The sequence below is a fragment of the Neomonachus schauinslandi genome, chromosome 9, assembly GCF_002201575.2.
Source record: "Neomonachus schauinslandi chromosome 9, ASM220157v2, whole genome shotgun sequence".
Classification (NCBI taxonomy): domain Eukaryota; kingdom Metazoa; phylum Chordata; class Mammalia; order Carnivora; family Phocidae; genus Neomonachus; species Neomonachus schauinslandi.
The window spans coordinates 32,034,103-32,058,619 of NC_058411.1; the positions used below are offsets into that span (position 1 = coordinate 32,034,103).

General features: G+C 42.7%; 1 protein-coding gene across 1 annotated transcript in view; it reads right to left on the reverse strand.

Moving 5' to 3' along the window:
• RAD51B (RAD51 paralog B) overlaps positions 1–24,517 on the reverse strand; it is a 565,004-nt gene that overhangs the window by 41,789 nt on the left and 498,698 nt on the right. The window contains exon 9 of the mRNA XM_021679523.1: positions 9,960–10,063. Coding sequence (XP_021535198.1) covers positions 9,960–10,063 — 104 coding nt within the window. The remainder of the gene's footprint in view (positions 1–9,959; positions 10,064–24,517) is intronic.

Consider the following 24,517-nt stretch of genomic DNA (forward strand, 5'->3'; position numbering starts at 1 on the left):
CTCAATGACTTATATTACAGTTGACAACAATCATGCATTAGATAATGTTTAGCATATCATAAAATGTTATGGTAACTCATCAGACTTACCTAAATTCAAACCAAATCCTAGAGATGTATTTGATTTGTCTTTCCCTATACCTCCATCATGTAAATCCTCAGTCTGCTTCCCATCCCCCCACACCAATTTCATAAGCCATGAAGATTTTAGAAGGGTCTGCACCCACTGCCCCAATCAGGTTGAAATACAAACCAGCATCGTACCATGTTGTGACCCTCTCGGCCACAGTGGACCCTGGGGAGAAGCAGAGACTACAGGCCCAGGCAGGGCACTCCTTGGGCAGGCATACTCCCCTGGCAACAGCAACCAGATGACGAATTCTCCAAGCTGGATCTGCTTCAGCCATATGTGTGACAAGCTGTGCTATTCAAATCATACACACAGACAGGGCAAGGAGCATTTCTGAATCACAGTCACATGCCAGGAGTATTTCTCAGCCAAATAATGGCAAGAACAAGAGGAAAAAAAGCAAGAAGCAGCTCATCAACTCCTTCCTAATGTCCCTGGCCCCAGAGTGCGAGGTGCTGTTCTAATATGTAATTCAGTAAGCTTTGGAGGTAAGCTAAATGACATTCTAGATCCAGTCATCCTTGGGGGACAATCGGAGAGAAAGATAATGAGGACCATTCATTGCAAGCCAAAAGAATCATCACTAAGGCAAGGCCTCATTTTCCAGCACCTCATTTGATTCCTAAAGTAAAAAAAAAAAAAAGGAAGTGCCTACATCTCAGAGGACATGGTATATAGCAAGAAGATTTAGGCTTGGAAGTTAAACTTGGTCTCAAATCTTGATCTATTACTGAATAGCTTCTCTATTTGTGAAAAGGAGATGATAAGATCTCTGTTGAAGGCTTGTTGTGGGGTCAGTGGAAATAATGCATGTGAAAGGATCAAACGTGATGCCTGCAACCATAAGTACTCAATAAAGACTAACCCCCCAGACTCCTGAGACAATAAAGAGGACTTTAAATTAGTGTTGCCTGGAGCACCAGAAGCCAGCAAGGATGCTCTTCACTACCAAACTGTGGGATCCTGAGATGGCAGGAAATGGGTCTCCACTCGGGCTGCCTCCTTCCCCCGTTCCACTCTCTTTCTCAAATGAAGATGCAAAGACTCAAAAATATGATAATCACAAAGCTTCTCTCATTCTTAGACGACCAAGCAAACAAAAGATCAGAAAACTCCAAGATTCCCAAACCATCATATAGCCCTTGAAGCTAGGCAATAGGAAGCTCAAGATGAAGGGTGACTCTCCATGAGCACACGTGACCATCTGTGGAAGAGGGGCAGAGAAGACAGCCTTGTTTGCCGGATGTTGTCTATAAAGAGTCATTCGTCTGGAAGTCCATGCTCATTGTGAAGTTCAACTTATAAAAAGTCATGTATTCACCAAGAATTTAAAATGCTGAATTTCTTCCTTCTTTCCTTCCTTCCTTCCTTCCCTCCTTCCTTCCTTCCTTTCTCTCTAAGATTTATCTATTTACTTAAGAGAGAGAGAGCGTGAATGAGAGGGGCAGAAAGAGAAAGAGAATCTCAAGCAGATTCCCCACAGAGCGTGGAGCCCCATGTGAGGCTTGATCTCATGACTCTGAGATTGAGACTTGAGCTGAAACCAAGAGTCAGTCACTTAACCGTCTGCACCACCCAGGCGCCCCTAAAATGCTGACTTTCATCTGGTGATTCATTGCAGTGTGGGGTGGGATGGTGCTTTAAAATATATATATATATTTTTGCAGAGTTCTGTAGAACCTTTTTATAAGCCACTGAAAGTCATAGAGGATATAAATATCATTTTGCCTGCAAATCTGGAAAATTGATTGGGCTAGGGCACTTTTTAGCCCAGAGTTTCCTATTAAAAGTCAGCATAGTAGAGTGAAAATAGCAACAGATTAGAAATTAGCAGAATTTAATTCCACTTCCATTTGTGCTACTTATTAGTCGTGTGACCCTGAATAGGTCACTGAACCTCAATTGCTTACCTCTGTCTATAAAATTAAGTGGCTAGAATACAGTGTGGTTCTGAGGATCACCCTGCTGAGAATCACTGGAAGTGCTTGCCCTTACGGAATGGTCACTGGGGTGGGGCCTAGGAATCAACATTAACAAACACCTGTGATTTTTTAAGCTGGCTGTAGTTGAGAATCCCTGGATAAGATCATCTCTAGGAGGCATCTCAGATGGGACACTGTCATATCCTAAAGGCCTTTAAGGGCTCTAGTGAAAGCGCTGGTTCATTTGTAAATCAGTTCGTAGTTTATGTAGCTCTTGCTTTTCCTAACCAAAGCTGTTGCCCCATTTTCTTCTCAGTCATAGCTAACCAAAGCCAAAATACAACATCCTGTCCAATCTTCATTCTCAAATGAGCCAAATACATTTCAGTGCCCTTGACTCTCAGGTCACCGCCTTGTCCAAGAGATCTCATAGCTGTTTCCTATGTTGTTTCCCAACTGAAAACACTTCTCTTCCCTAGCCGACAACAAGGTCTTCAGTTTGGTTCCAGAGCCCTGTGTCTCTTCCACTTCCTGCAATAGCTGAGCTTTCTCTGGAAATCTCTCATTCATATATTCGCCCTGGTTTACTTAGCAAGTTAGAGCTGGGAGGGTCACTGCATAAGGGGATTTGGTACCAGACAGTGTATAAAAATAAAACTAGTTAGAGCTGGAGGAGAATGACAGAGGTGATAAAATACTGGGAAGGTGAGTGGCTCAGTAAAGGGGAAGTCGCCCGAACACTGTGTGAGTGGACTGGTCACTCAGCCTCTCATGGTCAGAGATCATGATCCTCAAAGACAGAAATAAGGACATGTACTAAGTTTTCCATAAAAACAAATATATTTCATTTATAGTAGTATTCTTTATTCACAGATAATGTCTTCTCTATTTTTTGGTGTTAAAGTATCTTTTCCTTTTTGAAATGGTGCTAAAGCTTAATTTTAAAACTCTGCTTTTTAATGACATTTAAAACCCTGTGATGGCCCCACCCCCACCATTATTTTGTTTTGATTTTGAGTTGAACTTCTCTTGACTCCCTGTGGCTCAAAATCTCCTAGGGAAGACTGACTCTTCCCCTCAGCTAAGGTACATTGTCTATCATGGCCAAGGCATCTGAAAAGCAGACCCCCATCAGAAGCATGAGGGCAACTGTACTAATGAATTTTTAACTGGCAATTTCCAATGGAACCCCTTCAAGGGAAAGTTTTCTCTACTTGAGCCCATTTAGAAGTAGTGATTTTTTTTTTTTTTTTGAGTATATTGACTTTTTTCAGAGAGAGTCCAGTGGAGTTTGGGGGTTTTTCTGGTAGGTGGTGGGGAAGGCATTACTATTCCTATTTCAAATGTGGAGACAGAAACAGGGAGTGTCCAATTGGGTGTCTATGTTGTCCTTTCTCCGATGGAGGCTATCTTTAAGCTCTGAGTCTTAGCTCAATGTATTCATTTGCTGTTACTGCACAACTTCAGGTAGGATTTCCTCAGATTTTAATACACTTGCCTGCTGACCTGAAAAAAAAATCCTTTTAAAAGTCACCATTCTGGGTTCCTCTTTTATACATTTTCCCAATCTGCTCAATACCTGTTAGAGCACTTCTGATGGAAGAGTGTGGGCAGGGGGTTAGATTTCACACTTGAGCAGTTCTGAAAAGGGATGGGACATTTATACCCAAGGCAATGTACTTGGCTGGGATTCTATGTTCCCTTTGCTATTTCTGCAGACATTTATGCTTAAAAAGAAATTTCTCCCACCCTGCAGCCAAACCTCTCCTCTGGCTGGATACACACACATACACACCAGTCTCCTTTCCTAAAAACAGCAGATGGGTTGAGGTAGAAAGAAACAGAATAAACACAATCACCCGGAGCCATTTTACAAAGGGAGAGGGGTTCATTTTTGAGTGAGGGCAACTAAGCCTGAATTCCTCTCTGGAGGAATCTGTGAATAGCGAGATATAAAACTATGACTTCCATGAGGCAAAACATCCTCTTCAATGTCTTTCTTTGGGTGAATATGATTCTATGCCTGACATTCTTGCCCCAAACCTACCCTTCAGCTTATCTGGGAGAAAATATTTCTCATCTTTCTTTTAGTTAGTCAGTCCTCCATTAAGCCTATCCAAGCACAGACAGCAGAACTCATGACTGGTTGGAAGATGGCAACAAAGATTTCTTATCCTTCCCCTCAGCCAACGTCCACAAGCGGCCTGTTCCCTGCAAGCAGCTGCAGGACCCCTTTCCCTCACTCCGCCTGGGTCTGTGTTTAGGGCTCTGATATGCTTACACAGAGGAATTCCAACTAGCATTTCAAGGGAAGCCTGACTCTCACTCTCCCATAGCCCCCAGCAGGCCGGTTCTGCAAAAAGATACTCCCATCCTCAGTACTGATGCAGCATTTCTTTCTTTTTCTTTTTTTAAAGATTTTATTTTTTTTTATTTATTCATGAGAGACAGAGGCAGAGGGAGAAGCAGGCTCCCCGCGGAGCAGGGAGCCCGATGTGGGACTCGATCCCAGGACCCTGGGATCACGACCTGAGCCGAAGGCAGACGCTTAACCGACTGAGCCACCCAGGCGTCCCGCAGCATTTCTTTATGAGGATCTGCTTGTAATTGTCAAGGTCTGATGCCAATCTTTTTAACTGACAATTACTAATACTTTAAAGGAACTATTAAGCTGTGTAACTAAATTCCTATGGGGAAGAGTGATTCAAATAAGCAGTATGGCCTTCTTCCTCAAGACTGGGTTCACATACGGATACGAGGAGTTTCTCTATCTTTCAAAATATATGTATTGAATGTGTAAGTGTCAAGCATTGTTCTGCTTCTGAGGGTATACAAATAAGATTCAGTCACAGCCTTCAAGGGGCTCACAATCCGGATTTCACTTGTGCAAGAACAGAGACAAGTACTAGGTGCATCTGTGGGCAAAACTGAGGGAAACGGGGCTGATTAAAGCTTGGTGTCAGGAAGTCTCCACAGTGATGGTGTTTTGAGTCTTTTAAAACACAAAAGGGATACTGAGAGAAGAATTATATCACCAGAAAGGAGACACTAAATACCTCCCAGATGCAAAACAACCTGGGACCTTGAGAAAAACCTAAGGATTCCAGTAAGGACCAGGAGTTTGAGAAACATTATGGGTCTTGTCAACAATTTACTGGGTACTTTAGGCTCTTCCCTCAAGTGTTCCTTAACTTCCAGGTGACTTCTAAATAGAAGATGAAAATATTATTATAAAGTCCATTTAAATAAACCTACTATATGAAAAAGTGTCTCTTCCCAGTTTGTTGAAATGAGAGTCATAATATTTATTTCATCAAGGGGGTGTGAAGCTTAGTTGGGATTAATTTCCTTCATGACTTCTTCCAGGATACTAAAAAATTTAAACAATCCCATATGTGGTTTGTAGGAACGGATTTCATGACGACTTAATGAAAAATAGTATGGATATTTCACCAAGTTTTTTCATCATTCTTTTTTTTTTTTTTTTTAAGATTTTATTTATTTGACAGAGAGAGACACAGCGAAAGAGGGAACATAAGCAGGGGGAGCGGGAGAGAGAAAGCAGGCTTCCCGAGGAGCGGGGAGCCCGATGTGGGGCTCGATCCCAGGACCCTGGGATCAGGACCTGAGCGGAAGGCAGACGCTTAACGACTGAGCCACCCAGGTGCCCCTTCATCATTCTTTCAAGTATAACCGCCCTCACTCCTGCTTTTCCAGCCCCCCATGACGGCGCGCCTGGTCACCGCCAGCGCCTGCTGAAGGAAGGCCTCAGCCAGTCCGTTGTGTGTGTTGCTGTTTCACCGAACACCCCAGGGCCTTCCTTTGCGGAGGGGCCTGCCCTCTCCTCCATGCTCACTAGACCCATCATGCGCATGCAGCTTGTACCATTTACACATTCACCTCTTCCCCAGGTGATGGTGAACATCTTCAGGGCATCGACTTACCCATAGTTTGAATCACTGGCATCTTACATGGTGACTAGCAGAAAAGAGGTGAGCAAATCAAGCCTTGTCAAATGACTGAGGGCACAAACCCTCTGCTCTCATGACAAGGCCAAAATCAACCCGTGTCTTCTGAACATGGGACCTGCCCTCCCGTTTGTCTTCTTTTCCTGTTCCTCCTTACCCTGAGCTTTCCCTCTACTTTCTCTCTCAGGAATATCCATTTATCTATTTAGGGCAGCAGTTTTCAGTCTTGGCTGCACAGTAGAATCACTTGGGGGGACCCTTTACAAATAAACACCGGTGCCCGGCCCACCGAAGCAGATTCTGATTTAATCGGTTGGGGTGGGGCTCTGGTGTTGGTATTTTGTAAATGCTCCTGTGATGAGTCTAAAATGCAGCCAGGCTTGAGAAACACTGATTTAAAGTGATAACTCACCTCCCGTCTTTTAAAAAGACTAATGTGGCTCCGGTGAGTTTACCTTGTCTGGTTTCAAAGCAGGTACCGTCTCAACCACTTATTAGGTAACAAATCAAACACTGCCTTATGACCGCGCTTCACTATTGGTTTGTTCTTTGACTCTTGCACTTCATTTTGATGATTTATGAGTGTATACACACATGGACCATCTCTCACGCTAGACCAGAAGAACCTCGAAGGCAGGAACTCTGTCTTCCACTTCTTTGCATCCCCAAGCCATGCACATCGTGGACCGAAAACGTATTTTTGATTATTAGAAGAAAAAAATCCAAAATACTAAAAGATAAAAAAAAAAAAACAACCTAGTAGAGGCCATTTTATTTCCACTTTAGGGACATGCCTTTGGTAAGAATAAAAATGTTGCAAAAAGGGTGGGGCAGGGTAGAAGCAGACTAGATAAAGAGTAAATAAAAGTCAAATGGAAAAAAACCTAAATTAGTCCAAAAGAAAATGTTTCCCAGCTTCTTAAGAGGGTTTTTGCAAACACTGAAGCAGAATAAACAAGAGAATTAACTTGGCTTGTACCCTGATAAGGAGATTTCTTTCTCGGTTATATAATTTTACAAAGTTTCCAGGGTGTAAAGAAAATAATCAGCCAGGGAGGACTCCTTCCCTTGGACTATACAATTCAGCTCTTGGTTTAATCGGCTCGCAGAGCTGCTCAGCTTGACCTGACCTCCTTCCAGCCCTGTGATCTCAGACTAAGCCTCACATTCAAGAGCCCTGGTATAGAGCTCAATGTCATAGAAACGGGATAAAACATAATCCTCATTCCATGTCCTTGATCCCTTGGTGTAGTGGCCTCTGTGCTTTGGTGGGGGTGGGGAGAGCTATACCAGGTATGTTCTTCTGGTGGTTCGTGTTCCAGAGATCTGCTGATGCTGGAATGATCTAGGCATGTTCTCTTACCAAGTAGTGTTATAAAGAAGTATTGCTTGGAACAACTACCTTAAAGACTAGCTTAAAGTACTGTTTTGTGCACATATCTCAGAAAAGGTTTATCTTCATGTGGCTTCTCTACTTTGTCATGAAGTTAAGACCACAGGAAAGGCTCGGTGAATCACGATGCATATCTTCTGCTAAAGCGAGATAAGTTCATCAGATGGAGACATGTTTTCAACATCAAATTTCATCCTAGTTATTAGGCCACAAATTGAAGGACTGGTCCCAAAAGGCATGCACATTTCTTTTTTTTTTTTTAAAGATTTTATTTATTTATTTGAGACAGAGAGAATGAGAGAGAGAGCACATGAGAGGGGGGAGGGGCAGAGGGAGAAGCAGACTCCCTGCAGAGCAGGGAGCCCGATGCGGGACTCGATCCCAGGACTCCAGGATCATGACCTGAGCCGAAGGCAGTCGCTTAACCAACTGAGCCACCCAGGCGCCCAAGGCATGCACATTTCTATAGATTAATTAAGTGTACGTTCTTTTGCCTGGGTTGGCCATTTTAACACTGGTCATATTTTACTTTGCTATAGCATTTTATTATACTTTACTATTTTATTTACATATTTTACTAATTAGTGTTTGAAAACATGATTCAAAAGCATTTAACTCTGCTCTTGATTGATTAGCAATGATAGTAACATGTTGTCATTTGTAGATTAAGATAACACCACTGACTCATTTGATAGGATATGAGTTGATAAACTGTCACTGATCTATCCATGCTGTGCTCCTCATTCTTCTTGTGACTAGTGGCCTGTGTTTGACCTTATGAGCCCAAACCAAGAGCCTCCAAAATCCTGCAGTTACCAAAAAGACATAAAATAATAGCATTTGTCCTATCAGCTACTTCTACTGACATCGAAAAAAATGGAAATGACAGGCTAATTTATTACAACAAAAGGAAAAGAAAAATATGGCTCTAACTTCTTTGTATACTGATAAATGCTAGCTAGAATTGGTTAAACAAGGATCTGGGAGTCTGGAGTCCATGCTACCATATATAACAGACTACATCACAAAATCAGTATGTGCTATCTAAAACCTAAAACAGATGAACTACACATTTTCAAGGAATGGGGTTAAAGATCCATGACAATGAATGGATCAACACTGATTCACAAGGACTTTTGCTTCTTCAAATAAGAGTTTAGGTAGCAGTGCCTGACAGCTGCAAACTGGGTTTATTTAACATAATTTATAACCTACGGTACAAACCAAAGGTCATTAGGTTCTACAGGAACATCTCTGGCTATGTTCCACTGAAAAGAGAAGTATGGATTCAGAACCCAGGATACTTGAATCATTGGGGAAAAGGTATCACTGAGGTAATGAGCACGCCAGGGCCTGAAAACTTAAGAATGTTCCCCTAAATGAAAACAAGCAGCTCCATCTTCTTAGAACATGGCTGACTCAATCATCAAGCTGGAATGTTATTTACATAGTCCCAAGCAAACCAAGAAGAATCCTCTGGTCTGTAACCAAGGGCACTCGGAAAGTTATGTCTGGAACAGGCAAAGGCTCATGTCTGTTTCTGATGATTCCTGACTCCTTGAAAGACAGCCAATTTACCTAATGCAGGTAAAGGGCAACAACTCCTTGCCACCTCCCCCAGAAAGGACCACCAGCATGATATTTCATGCCTCTTTAGTGAATAACTTGGACTGTAATATACTTAGCAAGATGGGCAAATCTGGATTCTGAATTCTGCCCCATCCAACAAATCAGAACAATCACCCTATCTTCTTCCTCCTCCTGCTTGTGGGAGAGGTCATGATGGAACCTGATTCACACAACAGAATAAAGTTGAGGTTAGGCATCGGGAAAAATAAATTCCCTAATTATGAAACATTTTATCAAAGGGGTCAGACTATGGTGTCCCTTTCTTTAGAGTGAAAGAAAGGGTATAGGAAGTTAAACTTTCTGGATGGAAGGGGTGGGGGAGTTCTCATTAGAGGCCAGGATAGAAATAGGGAGCTCTGGGAGAGTTATCATCCTTTTGTGGGGGGGGGGTCTCTCTAGCACCTTTTGGTACGTGAACCTACTGGCTTAGTAGTTAATGCACAAGTACCCAGGGTCTGGGCAACAGTTTAATCACATGGCAGGATCTGTCTGGCCTATGGTTTTCAAAGCATACTAACCTCAAGAAAAAGCACCATCACTATTTAATTTGTACACAAATTATCTAGTCCTCAACAAATACCAGCTAAGTGAAATGATCATTCACCCTTTAGAGATGGAGAATTTGAGATCCTTAGAGGGTGGACCTTGGTCACTTCCAAGCCATTGGCAAATATCAGGAGGCATGCTAACTCGATGGGCTCTATTCTTACACATTTTTTTCCTGTGAGCGACTGATTTCCCACTTCATTACAATTGCTGTTGGGGCGGGCAGGGATGCTGGTTTCTTTAGCTGCCCCCTGACAGTGTTGGCCCAGGACAGACAATGTGGCTGATGCTTTCAGAAGATGAACACTCCGATTGCTAAGTACATCTTGTTCTCTAAACTGGACAGTTCAAAAACACTGTCAAAGCACTCACCTGTCTTCTCTCTGAACCAAGGCACTGCAGAATCAGCCGGGTGTTCACACTGTGACTCCAGGTGGTTCCCAGGGCAGCTGTCACACAGCTGGAGCCAGAAGTGCCTGAAATGAAACAGGGCAAAACCATGAATATGAGTGCCCATTTCTTGTAATGGTGTTTCACATAAACAACAGTCCAGTTGTTGCTCATTGCTTAGAGACTCCTGGGGGACTTAGTTCACTACCACAAAAGTTGGCAAATTAGAGAAGGAGAGGGGTTAAGGAACATGAGACTAAAAATAAAAACCAGCATGAGTTTCCTTCAGCCTCAGTGAAAGTGACCACCACTGGGCTAAAAGATAACAGAGTTATATATCAATAAGAGGTTGCATGCAAGGCAACTTGGAGCCATTGCTAATAATAAACTGAGCCACTCAACATCCATGGCAGAAAGGCATAATGCTACTGCATAGAATAAGAGCCAGGTATGAAACAGTCTTAGTTTAACAGAGCTCTAAGACTTGTTTAACTCGTTAAGAGTCTTAACTCAGTTTTCCTAATCAATATAGAAACAGTGGCATGTGCATATAAAATTCTTTTGCCCTTCCAACCCCTGCACACATGCGAACACACACCCAGAAGAGGAATCCGGAAGATCTAACCATTTCATATCTAATCTGTATTAGACAGTCTTATCCCCAGAGAAACATTCCTTCACCTTCTAAGACTTTCCTGTAAGGGGGAGGATGTGAAGGATTCATCTGAGTTTCCAGTCTACTCCAAGTTGTGCTTCAGCTACTACCTTACATCTCCAGAGCTCCACTGATCCCTCTTTTTTTTTTTTTTAAAGATTTTTTTATTTATTTGACAGGGAGAGACACAGTGAGAGAGGGAACACAAGCAGGGGGGCATGGGAGAGGGAGAAGCAGGCGTCCCGCCGAGCAGGGAACGTGATGTGGGGCTCGATCCCAGGACCCTGGGATCATGACCTGAGCCGAAGGCAGACACTTAACGACTGAGCCACCCAGGCGCCCCTCCACTGATCCCTCTTGACATCATCAGGAGGAAACTATTCCTGCGCTCCTCCTCTTCCTTCTCCTTAAAGGCAGGCTTACAAGTCCCACCACTTAGAAGCCTGCCCACACCCCCCACCTCATATCTGGGACATCTTGAGGTCTCCTCTGAATTCCTATGTGCACTTTGGCTCAGGGCCATGAGAGGAATCCTAGCCCTAGGGAGCACAGTGGGACATTCATTATGCCTTGTATCCTCAAGATGCCATCTCTTTGTAACGAGGAGACTAAGTACAGAGAGGCTGAAGTCCACCGAATTAGCTAAAACAACATGAGGCCTTGAGCTTCTCATTCATTGCCTGCTTACTGCATCATCGGATTTTCACCCCTCAGTCTGGAGTATTGGTCTTTTCTTCTTTTCTTTCTTTTCTGGACCTGTCATCTTTCAGGGTGGTCTACCAACTTTGCATGGCCTTACACTCCTGGGCCCAAATATTATAGCAGATGCATGTGGGTCAGTGGTTCTAGGCTGGAGGTGATTTTGTTGGCAATGTCTAAGTGGAAGTGCCACTGGCATTTAGAGGGTAGAGGCTGGTGATGCTGCCAACCACCCTGTAACGCACAGGACAGGCCCCCATAACAAAGAATTATCCAGCCCCCAAAACGAGAGTGCTGAGGTTGAATGCCCCTGGGTTAGACAACACCAACCATACATTTTCTCTGGTTCAAGCAGGTACAGGAATGAATTAGATGGAAATCAACAACTGGGACCACAACAAGCCTGGGGATTTCCGAAAGAAGAAGAATTTAGCATAGGAAGGAATAAAATTTAGGGTGACCTTAGTGCATGATGTACATCATTCAAAACATACACAAATTAATTTGAAAACAAAATATCTAGACCGTGCTCATCTAATCACATCATTCCCTTACTCAAACTCCTCCAAAAGCCCTCCATGCTGAGGAGAAATACTAACTCCTGAACAATGCACCGGGGGCACTTCATCATCTGCTCCCCAGTCTCTCTCTGGCCCCACTGCTCTAAGCTTTCTCACTGGATGTCCTCCTGTAGCCTCCTGACTTCTCTGTCCCCATCCTCCTTGACCTCTTGTCAGCAGCTGATAAAGCTTCCCCTTCTTTTGGCATCAAATATACTGCTTCTTCTGCTTCTTCTGAATCCCAATGAGCATTCTTTTCCTTCTCTGCTTTTCTTCTCCCTCTCTTCCTAGTTGTGGGTGGACCCCAGGGGGCTGACCATGACTGCTTTTTCTCCTACCACCCAAGTGTCTTCAGTGGCTAGGAAGGTAATGTGCATTAGTAAAGAGGCCAGGCGTTTGCATCTTAAAATGCAGGAATCCTTTATTACCGCAAAGAGATATACTTTCTTCCATTCTTCTTAAAATATACAACCCTCTTGTCTTCCATTTTCCCCTTTTTGATAGAGACATATTAATAAAGAAATATTTTCTGTTATAAGAAAACCAACCCTGGAAAGGCAATGGCAACTGATTTTTCTTTTCTATTTTTTTCTTTATTGCATTTTATAAAACAGCTTTTTTGAGATAATTCACACATCATACAATCCACCCAAAGTGTACAGTTCAATGGTTTTTATTATATTGAGAGTTGTTCAAGCATCACCAAAATCATCACCTCAAAAAGAAACCCCATGCGCCTTAGCCATATAAGCCTCAAGCCCCTCTTTCCTGCCCCCCAGCCCTAGGCAACCATTACTCTGCTTTGTGTTTAATACAAAGTATTGGGAGATGACGGGGAGTAGTGGAGACTGTGGTGAATGAGAGCATCCAGCCGTGATCGCAAGGGGGCAGACCCTGGCTGCTCTAGTTATTGCTGTCACGTGACAATATGAGTTCATAGTCAGCCACATCTTTTGACTTTTAAAAGAGAAGCCAGAAGTCGATGTTTTAAGTACAATCTCCTGGTTTTAACATGTTGGCTTAATTTAACAATTTTTGCAAACACACAAATGAACATACTTAGGAGCCATATATCACTCATTCCCACCAAGCTTGCAACCTCTGCTCCATATGGCATGGCCTCATTGTTGACAAGGACGACACCCCCACGTGGATGATTTTGAAGGCTTTGTCTCAACCTATGACCGGCCTTAGCACCTGTTCTCCTTTATCAACAACAAGAGCTACAAGCTTGACCTAATGAATTTCAGCACCGTAAACTGAATATCTTCTAATCAAGCTTATGTCTTCCCATATAACTCACTCTTCTTTCTTTGTCCCTTTCTTTGGCCTTCTAGTTAATCTGGTTCATTCCATTTTTAAATTTCTCCTTCTCTCATGCTTCTCAGTTCCAATAAATTGTGACGTTCTATTGATTGAACTGTAAAATCTCACCTATATCCATTCCCTACCCTCCTTTTTTCCTACCTCAACCTTAGATCAGACCCCCATTAGCTTTCACCTGGGGATGGCTGCTAGAGCTTTCTAATTGATGTCCATGTTGCTGTCAGTTCCTCCTCACTAAAGCCCATTCTCTCTTCTTCTGCTGATTAACCTCCCCAGGCACACAGCTAAGCACACTCCCCTGCCACTTCTGATCAAGCATGCTCGAAAACTTTCAATGGCTCCCAAGTGCATCCAAAGAGTTCTAAATTCCTCAGATTGGCATTCAAAGCTCTTCTAGTCTGTGCGCAACCTGCCTTTCCACACAGCTCCCTCCATTCCACTTCATAGAGACTTTGCTCCAATGTAATCACTTCTTCCCCATGTCCCTCCACACCTGAAATGCCTCTAGGTCCACACGTTGTCTTCGATACCACTTCCTGCACTCCACTTTCTTGGTCATCACAGACATACTGTCTTCCTCCTCTAAATTCCCATAATACTTTATTTCCCTCTCTCATGTTTCACCATTTTCTCTCCTGTGGTGTATTCCTTGTGTGTGCTTTTCTTATCACCCCTAATACATATTTTAAGAGGGCCAAATCCATGTCTGATTTATGCTAGTCTGCCTGAATCACTTAACTTATGCCTCAATCATTCTGTGTCACTGACACACAGAAGATACTTAATAAATCCTGATTAAATAGTGAATAAGTTATTCCTACTCAACTTTGAACCATGTTATATATATTTGTTCTAGCAGCAGATTTACATTCTTAATTAATAGCATTCTCACATTTTTCAAACAAACTTATTAGAAGCTTATTGCTTCTAACAAGATGCCTGCTAAGTGATAAGATGAAGTAAGGCTGAGCTTTCAAGTTTGCCACAAAAAAGTTACATGTGACTAATCAAGAGTTAGTTAAGCACTCAAAAAAAAAAAAAAAAATATATATATAGGTATAAAATCATAGGCATTTCCCAGATCTGGAAGATGTTTTCAGGAGTCAGAGCCATATGTGGCCAGGGGTGACTATTTAAAGGCTGCCATGTCCCTAAACCAATGAAAACAGTATAACAAAGTACCCATATATCTGTCTGCTTTCTGGACAGGCAAGCTCAGGTCCTGACAAAAGGTCGTGAGTGCAAATAACCGTCGAAAAGTTTCTAATGGAAACCCCGAGTGAGTGGCTTGAGGAGATCTACTTTCAGGAGTGCGTACAAACATTACGTCACCACAAGAGCAGTTACAGAGGACCTTGAAAGCTAATGATAAGAAAAGACAATATTTTTAAAGTACTACAAGTGAGGCACTAGGTGAGCCCTTTATATAAAGAGGGCTTATGTCTTGTTTGAGCTTCATATCTTAGTTACATCTTTTTTTGATCCTCACAGCCACCCTCGGAGGTAGGGAATATCATCATCCCTATTGACAAACTGAGGCCGTGAGAGATTAAGTCACTCTCCCAAGGTCACATGGTTGGTTAATGACAGGGCCGGGACTCAAACTGGGCAACTGTCTTCACCACTACTCCAGTCGGCCTTCTCCAGGCTCCTTATGTCAAACAGCCCACAATTGGGTCAGCCCGGGGGGGCCTCGGGAAGGGCCTGAAGGGCCTGAAGAACCTGAAGGCCCACCTCTGAAAAGACACTGATGGAGGCATATTGCAAGCATCTCATCACTCATCTGAATCTGTGTGTCACTCTGGCTCCACAACCAGCTTCCTCTGTTCTGATATACAGTGATAACTCAGGGCAAGGGGTTTCCAGAAAGACAATGCATGCCCTGGCTTGGAAGTTATTTAACCTCGCGCAACTGGCTGAGCAGCTGATTCATGTAAATCAGGTGGCCCAAAACAGACCCTCTCTAGTTGAAGGCCTAAAAATTTGGCCAGAATGGAAAACTTATTTCACTTAATAGGACCCTGAAGAGTGGCTATAGGTGGTGGGATTACTTGAGAGAGAAGTGGGAGAAAGGAAGGTGGGGAAACTGTCAGTTACTATAAATTTATAACTTTTCTTTTTTTTCAGATTTTATTTATTTACTTGAGAGAGAGAGAGAGAGCACATGTGCACAAGTGTGTGGGTGGAGGGGCAGAGGGAGAGGGAGAAGCAGACTCCCTGCTGAGCTGGGAGCCCAACGAGGGCTTGATCCCTGAGATCATGACCTGAGCCAAAGGCAGACACTTAACCCACTGAGCCACCCAGGTGCCCCTGGGTGTCCCTGTAACTTTATTTTCAACTAGAAAATTCAGTGGCCTCATGTCTTTTGACTTTCAAATATTTCTGGCATAAATAATGATTAATGCTGTTTATGGGAAATTAAAGGTAGAAGGAATCTGCTTTGCTGGTCTTTCAGAAAAGGTGATTTCCTGAGCAATGACCTAATTGGTCAGGAAAGAGATAAGTGAATCTTCTCTATGCTCATTTTAAGCGGAAGTTCTAAAAATTAGGGCACTCTCTCCTTTTCTCCTTTTTGATGACTCTGATATTTAGACCTGCCAAGGCAGAATGACTTCATTGTACTGGAATTTGGTTCATTTCAATACAGATAGAAAAATCAAATAAGTGAACTAGGTTTTGAAAATATTTTCATTATTGGGGATTTTTCATCATCACAGGATTGAGCTTGTGGAAGTATCTGAATAAGCTACACGGAGAAAATCAAATTTGTTTACACTGAAGTCAGGTCTCTCTAAAACAGACTGTGGGGACATTCATTCTCCACTCTCTCAGACTCTTAGGTAAGTCAGAGCATGTTTTCTTTCTGTGACTGCTTACCCATCTGTAAAATGTGAATAATAATTCCTGCCTCCAGGCAACCAAAGGTTCATGGTGACTCTCAGATGGAGATATTTGATATGTATAAATGACAGGAACAATGCTGATTAAACACTGAAGATGAAATTCTAGAGAGAAAGAAAGCTGAATTATCATCTTGTACATTTTTTATTCTATTAATAATGAGGCAAGCTAGTAAAGCTCAGTCACGAAGTGGTTAAAACAACAGGACTTGGATTCTGCAGTATCTTTCATGACTACTATCTTTTGGATCCAATTCCTCATGCCTGTGGAGTGGGAGTTGGTTATGAAGATACATTTCTCACAAGGCAAGAGGCTCTCTCCCTGTTCTGCACACAGGGTATAGTCCTTGTGTAATCAGACTGGAGGAGGATAATCAGGTTGCTATGTAGCCTTGATTTCCAAAAAGGTAATGGGCTTCTGGTACCAACTTGTGTCAGTATCTAGAAGAGGTCTGTTGGGGGGCCTTCAATGAGGAAGCTCCTTCTCTGAAAACATTTCAATTTCTGACTCCTGTGCTAAGCATTTCTGGGAGGTCAAACTGAATCTCCAGTACATAACATAAAAGTGTCTGCCCTGTAGCAAAAGGATCATCTTTAAAAGAATAGACTTTTCCATGTCAAAAATAATGAAAGTATAAACAAAGCACTGACTCTCAGGTCAGGGGTGGGGGGAGGAAAAATTCACAGCCCAGGAGGGCTGGATATCCTGGACATTGGTCCCTCCTGTCCCTTTAGATGAAAGGCAACTTACTGAGCTTGAAAGAGGAAAGAAAGAAGGAAAGAGAAAGAGAGAGAGATGGAGGGAGGGAAAAAAGGAAGGAAGGAAGGAGGGAAGAAAGGAAGGAAGGAAGGAGGGAAGAAAGGAAGGAAGGAAGGAAGGGAGGGAAGGAGGAAGAAAGAAAATACCTATAAATCTTTTCAGGACTGCAATAAGGTCAGGAAGGAGATGGCATGTTACCATTGGAATGAACAGTCTCTTTCTTACCTTTGTCCTCACATTCTAAAGCATGTTCTGTATAATGCATGACAGCATATGGTCAGCTGCTGGCTACACGGCAGGACCCTAGAGTTCTATTTCCGACTTAGCTGTGGGCTTTTAACGAGGCCAGGTGGGAGAAGGAGAGTGACGTAACAAAGAACATCAGGGCAGGTCTTGCTAATGACCAGTTACTTTGCCTCTCTGAGCCTCAGTTTCCTCATCCACAACAAGGGGTTGTTGAAATTGATCTCAGAAGTTCCTGTCTCTACTAAGAACTTTGAATCTATGGCATTTTGATGACAAGAAATTAGCTCTTCATTCTGGACCTCACTTTTCCCAGAAGTTTGAGAATGTTCTACTCCGTGTGCTATCTTTGAATGGCTGTACCCTACCTAACACCCATTTAAGCCTAAAGAGAGTGCAGACATGTGGTCCTTCTCCTAAGAGTAGATTTCCCTACAGACTAGGGATTTTCTAAGTCTCTCCTACCTACTAAAACCTTATGATGGGTAAACATGTGATGGCCAGTGGCCAAGTCCCAGCAAACACGACTTCATAACAACAAAACTTAAAGGTGGGAGTCTGAGTGAGAGAGTAGGGATCAGAAGGGGATTACCATCCATTAAATTCAGTTTCTTCTGTTTAAAACCAGGCCCATGGAAGTGGCTGAGCTTCAGCATATACTTTTTGTTGGATCATTCATTTGAACTGGGGAAGTGACTGAGAATCTTGGTTAGCCCCAGTCAAAAGATGTAGGGAAATATTTAGATCTGCTTTTTCCTAAGTTACTGAGAGTAGCCTAAACTACCTCTGTTAGTGGATCATCAGGTCTTGGTGTCTTGTTTTATTTGACAAGGAAGCCAGAATTTCAGCAAGCAATGTTGAAGAGGATGAATGGGGTATAAAAGGGAAGAAGACTACCTAGGATAGGCTCTTTCTAGAATAAGGATTCAAGATGACCTACAAGCTCCATGAGGCCACAGTGCAAAGGTATCACATAAAAAGAGATTTGGACAGGCTCACACATCTATCCTCCAGCAAAATTAATTTCCTTGGGGGTTTGTGGTTCATTAACTGAACCTGTGAACCAGCTGTATTCAGTGTGCACTCTACTTCCCCAGGCCTTTAAAATTGACAATGGTCTGTAGGTCAAGTTCCAACGGAAGTGATATTTCTGACCTAGCTCTATAAATAGAGCACTGGAAAAAACCCATCAGCTGCAAATGGCCTAGGAAACACACGCTATCTATTAAGTAAGTAACCGCAGTATCTGTACTGCCATTTTAGATGAGAAAAAAATATCTTTTGTTATTTATAATCTTCAGAGCTTTGAGATTCTCAAAATACTTTAAAGTTATTAGTCTTCTTTCAGATTTACAAATAAAGGATCTGAGGCATAAAACCACACACTAACTGCCTCAGTATCATCTGTGCCCTGAGGAAGCATTTGGCCTGGTAAAGGATAAGGCTGCTTCACTTTGGTAAAGCAGAACATTTCATCTCCAATGTCTCTCGGCTAGAGGTGAAAAGATTTGAGTGCAGTCCAGAGTCTTTACTTGCACAACACACCTAGGATCCACGTTCCAATAAAACTTGTTAGTGGGAGAGGTTAGAAATGTGAAGAAGACAAGAAAACGTGGGGCAATCAGAACTTTTGGAATGCAAGAGTTAGGGATGGGTTAATCCTCCACAGCAGAAGGAAGAAACAGAGTTAGCTAATCACTAGGATGAAGACTGGTAGGTGCTGGCACAAACCACTCAGATAACTCCATTGGCTTTGTGTGGGGAAAACATACGTTAAGTTTCCCAGAGTCTTAGTATGGTTATGTAAGTCATCAGCCAAACAGGACACTTTTGAAAATGAAATGGGGACATTTTAATGACTATATTGGGATAACAGAGATGAATCAGGACTGTTCTGGGCAAAGTAGGATGCATGTGGGAAATTCCTAGAACAGGATGAGGGTGTTCACTCACCCTAGTCTACAACGCATCTAATTTACCAAGCAAGAGTTCTATAGGGGACACTGCACAGAACTGCTCTGCTATGTTTGCAGTGACAATCATGAACGTCCTCAAGGATAGCTATGAAAACAATAACAGGCATGGGAAGCACAGAACTAGGTTGTCTGAATAGAAAGAATTAATCTCCTCCCACCCAGCTCTGTTTCCAACATTCCCCAAGAGGCCTTGTCCCTGAAACCTTTCTTTAATATAGCTTTCTCCAGCTACCTTCTATTTGGGGGTGGGGATGGGGAAGCCTGACTGGTGACCTGTAGCCAGGTCTCCTGACCCTTTGAAAAGAACTCTTTAATTAAAAATAAACTCACTCATTAGAGGAAACACATACTATTCTTAAGTAAATACTAGCAAATAAAACAATGAAAACAAAAACCCAAACATTTCATTTTCTTTTCATTTCATTCTGAGGCATTTTCTTTCTGAATTTAGGCTTAATTCAACATCAACCAGGAAGATGCTTATGTGAAATGGGTTTTCTTCCATAGCAGTGTGTTCTAGATGCTTACTGTAAATAAGTGAATTCCTCAAATCATGCCAATCAGCCGTCTTCGTATGAGCTTTGCTTTTCTACTCTAATTATAGAATCTAAGGCAATAGGAGGATACCAGAGCTGGATTCTACTAAGTCCTGCTATTATTATATGTGGTCATCTCATTTTTTGACTGTCTGATATTTTTTTCAGGTGACTTTTTTTTTTTTTCCTGGCCGAAGCAGAAGAAATACAGTCACTTAATCTGATTTCAGATTATCTATAGTCCTGGCTGCTGGGGGGGAAAAAAAATCCCCCTCAGAGGTATGCATTCAGCCAGCTGCCTCTGGAGAAAGCTAGGAAGGACAAAACACGGCATATCCTTTATCAGTTACTCTTCCTGGGGAGATTTAAACTAGAGTGAAGTAATGCTTGGTAGCTTTACATATCCAGGGAACTCGTCTGGACAATGATAGCCTACCTGACTGAAGAGCAAAGGGACACACTAATAGTGATGGGGAACCAGCTCACTAGGCAAACCCAGGACCAGGAGAGAGGGTCTTTTCCCAAGGCCTCAGCTGAAGTCTGCTGTTGCTCAGGCTGGATTGCATCCCTGGCTCTTTGCAGGTAATAAGGACGGGTGGGGGTGTGGGGGGGAAATGCTGTTGTCTATCAGGAAATATGTTCTTCAAGAAAAATCATTAAAAAAGCATTAACACAAAGAGACGTTTCAACTAAATAGAATGTCTAATCCTGGACTGGATCTTGGATCAGAAAAAAAAAAAAAGTTGCCATAAAGGACATAATTGGGACACCTGACAAAGTTTGACTTTGGCATATTAGATAATAGTATTATATCAGTGCAAATTTCCTGGGTGAGATCATTGTATCATGGTTATTATGTAAGAGAAGTTCTTGTTTTTCTGAGATAAATGCTGAAGTATTTGGAGATGAAAGGTCATGATATCTATGGCTTATTCTCAAATGGTTTCATAAAGATAACAATAATAAATTCATATTATAAAAAATAAGTTAATAATAATAATATGAGGGAGATTTTAAAAATGTGGCAAAATGTTAGAAGTTTAGGTGAAGCATGTGTGGGAGTTCATTGTACCTTCCCTGGAAATTTTCTGTAGATTTGAACTCTTTTACTTAAAAAAACAAACAAAAATAAACAAATGTGAAAATGTAGGTTGGCCTACTCTAGGAGCTGACTTGGGTCACTGATAGAAAATCAGGACACAGGACTGGAACTATGGAGAAATTACTAGGGCATTGTTTCATTTGCATGTTTATGCATCAGAATCATCTAAACCAGGTAAACCACTTTTTAAAATGTAGAATCCTTGTCCTATCCCAAACCTAATGAATCAGCATCTCTGAGGGGTGATGCCCAGGAGTCTACATTTTCAAAAGGCTCTCCCAGATGATCCCTATATACATTAAAGTTTGAAAAAAATCACGTACCAGGCATTTGCTATTTTGCTTGCAATTATAGACTACTCAGACCCCGTGGACAGTCCGTGTACTGTTACGGATGCACTTGCATTTAAAAAAATCTCCACCTCATATCTTGTCATGTAGCTCTGCATTCTTTTCATCAGTGGAAGACACGGGGCTGGTGAATGCCTTTTGGCCCAGTTTTTAAGACTCCTATCTGCTGACTTTAGCCCCCACCCTACTTCCCAAGGGGAACAGCGAAGAGATGTAAACTGTTTAGAAATGCCACAACTCATCTGCTTGGAGCTGCTGTCAGAGGAGCAACCCAAAACCCTAAATCAGAAAGTGGAGGAGGGGCAGCTGGCGGCCTGAGGCATGAGACAGGACGGGGCTAGTGATGAGGCCCAGGTCCCCCGCAGGCAGAGACCCTCATTAAGATCCCTTGTCAGTCAGGCTCCTTGACCTGCATTTCTTCCAGACACCAAACACAGCTTAGCTTTCAGAGCTCGAGCTTCCCTTTGTTTCTTCAGTGAGAACAGGAACAGAGCGCAAGCGAGGGAGTAAGAGAATCAGGTGGGACAGGAGCTAGGGGCCCTGAGGTGCTCTGAACACTCCAGAGCACATAAGTGCATCTGACCAATTCAACTTAAACTGCACTCATCGCCTGCTCCCCCTCGATCCCACCGCATCCGTGTACTCACTATTCCCATTTCATAGTCTAAGAAGCGACTTTACTGAAACCCACCTAGTGTGAGGCCAAGCTGGGGCCCAGGCCCAGGCATGCTAGGACTTTCTGTTGACCAGCTGCCTCCCTTGCGGCCTTAGAGAGCACATCGCTGTAGAGAATGCTTTTAATTATCACCTTGCCCGGAGTGCAAAGATTTATTGTTAGGCTTTCTTCCCGCCCCGTCTCAAGCACCCCTTTGGGAGGCAGCCTGATCATGATAGGAATCAGGATATTTTCATGCATGGGAGGGAATGGAATGCTGGCATATCACACGTGTTTGTTGCCCCTGAAGCCTGTGAGAAGAGGGATGGGGGCTAAGAAACAGAACGGTGAATAGTTCAGTGAGGCGATCCCCGGGTCCTCAGCACCCTGAGTTTTAGACAAGAACCCAAAGGTACTTGGGATGTCTTTTCCCACAGTGGTGAGTTCAGCTGGGTTGCCAGGTTCCTGCAGTTCAGCCTGTGTTTCCTTGACATCTAGAGCTGGACTTCCTGCGTCGAGGTGAGGAGAAGCTGCTGCACTTCTCGCTTTTTGGGGTGTGCAACCGGATACACACCCCCACCCCCGTGGTTGTTATGCCAACATAGGGCTCCCAACAGATTGGGGCCACAGAAGAGAGGGAAAACTCCATTCGTGGCTGGAATTCACAGTGGCCTCTGGATCACAAGTTGCAGGGTCCCTGCCATGTGCGGATTGCCTGGGTGTGGGGGACCTTGGGCAACGGAGACGACCTTCCTTTAACTCCCTCCAGTATTCCCTCACAAGACTGCCCCAATCCCGGGTGGTACAGTCAAGTCTTTTTAGGCAGGAGCCTCATGGCAGGAGAGGGAACTGATGATCAAAATGTGCTGATGCTCACAGGACTATTTTAATTGGGGGGAACTGGTTTGGTGACAGCAGGCGGTCAGTACACATCTGTGAAATATGAGTTCTTGAGCAAAGCAATTTCCTTCTTCCTTGAAGGCCACTGTTTATCTAGAAAGAGGACAGAACTATGGGTTTACTGAAAATGACCAGATTCAACAAAGTGATCAAGACCACCTACTTGGTGTAACTTGTCCCATAGCTCTGACGTCACTTGTTACAAGACATTACAGTAAAGAATTATGAGGTAACATTTTGGAATAATTAGTATGTTCCAGACCCCAGGTTCAATACCTTACACACATTAGCTCTATGAGGGAGATGCCATTATCATACCAATTTTCTACAGAAAGAGTTTGAGCTACAGAGAGAGTAAGTTATTGCCCAAGGTCACCCTGCAGATGGCAGAGCAAGGCTTTGAACCCAGCAGCCTGACTTGTCACTTCTTTCATTATTTCTTTCAGCCATTTAGAAAATATTTAAAGAATGACCATTCATCTCTCTCTCTGGGAGAGAAAACTCACCCCATTTTCTACATACTCCACTCACGTTCCTTTCCTCATTAAGTTGTAATATTCAATTTCTTACTCAGAGTCATCTGTGCCTGTCTAGGAAAGCATATTTTAATAATGTTCTTTCCCTATTGTTGGGAAACTCTTAGTCATATGATACATTTCTAGAAACTGATACCAAAGAAAAATAAATCTCCAGGTTCTGTAGATTTCCAACTGAAATTATGTAAAGTTATTTTACATAATTTAGTTGCCAAAATCGTGATTGGCTTTCCTTCCATGAATATAATCTCCACATCTGGTTTACCTTCTTTGCCAAAAGGACATGATTACATATCTTTTTTAATACCTTAGGATGTTTCTACTTTATGACATTTCTAAGTGGAACTGCTATGTTAATCATCACTGCAATCCCATTGATAATTACATTACTTCTTTTATCAATATTAACTCTACAATGAAAAATAAAGCAGCAGAAGGTAAATGTGATAGAGTCAGAAAAGCCCCACAGGAAGCCAGTTAGCCCATTTTCTCATCTGTAATATGGCCGTGGGATGGGAAGGGGGTCAATAATCATGGTTAACATTCACACGCATCTACAATGGGCCAGAAGCAGTTCCAAGTGCCTTATGTGATACAAGTCTTTTAGTCATTCCAATAACAACATGAAGTTGGATATTATTATTATTGCCCTTATTTTAGAGATGACAAAAATTTACCCACATTTGTGTAGCTAGTAAGTGGTGGACAGAGGATTCAAACACTGACAGTCAGACCCCAGAGCCTGTGTTTCAGCCTTGCCCAGGACTCCGGCAAGCAGCCAGGGCTGGGAGTCCTTGTTCTCGCTGACTTCCCACACCAGCAGCTGAGTCTGACCCCAGCAGTAGATTATTATAGCATCCTTAGCCAAGGATGGCCCATAAAGTTTTCATGACATTATCACAGACTCATCTTGTTTATGAAACAGAGTAATGGTACACATAGAAAAGTCACATATTAAACATTTTTTTAGTAAAAGATTTTATCATCATTGTTTTAAGGGAAAGTGACATGCCTAAGGTCACACACCGAGTTACAGGGTTAGTACTGGTACAAACACCCCTTCCTGGACACTCCTTGGACCTCAGGATCTGTTGCTTCACTTGGAAGACATCATGGCTTCCCCGCCTGATCAGGCACTTCTGTAACTGCGTATAGCTCTGTGCAAGACCAAAGGGATCATGTACCCACTTCCCAGCAGCCCTAGCTCTAAATTAAAAACAGCACAACAGCAACAACACAGTAGCAACAACAAAATTATAATAAAATACTTGACGGAAAGACCTTTAGGGTACAAAAATTTCCTTAAACTGATCATCTAGGGAAGGAAAGGGAGGGTTCCTTC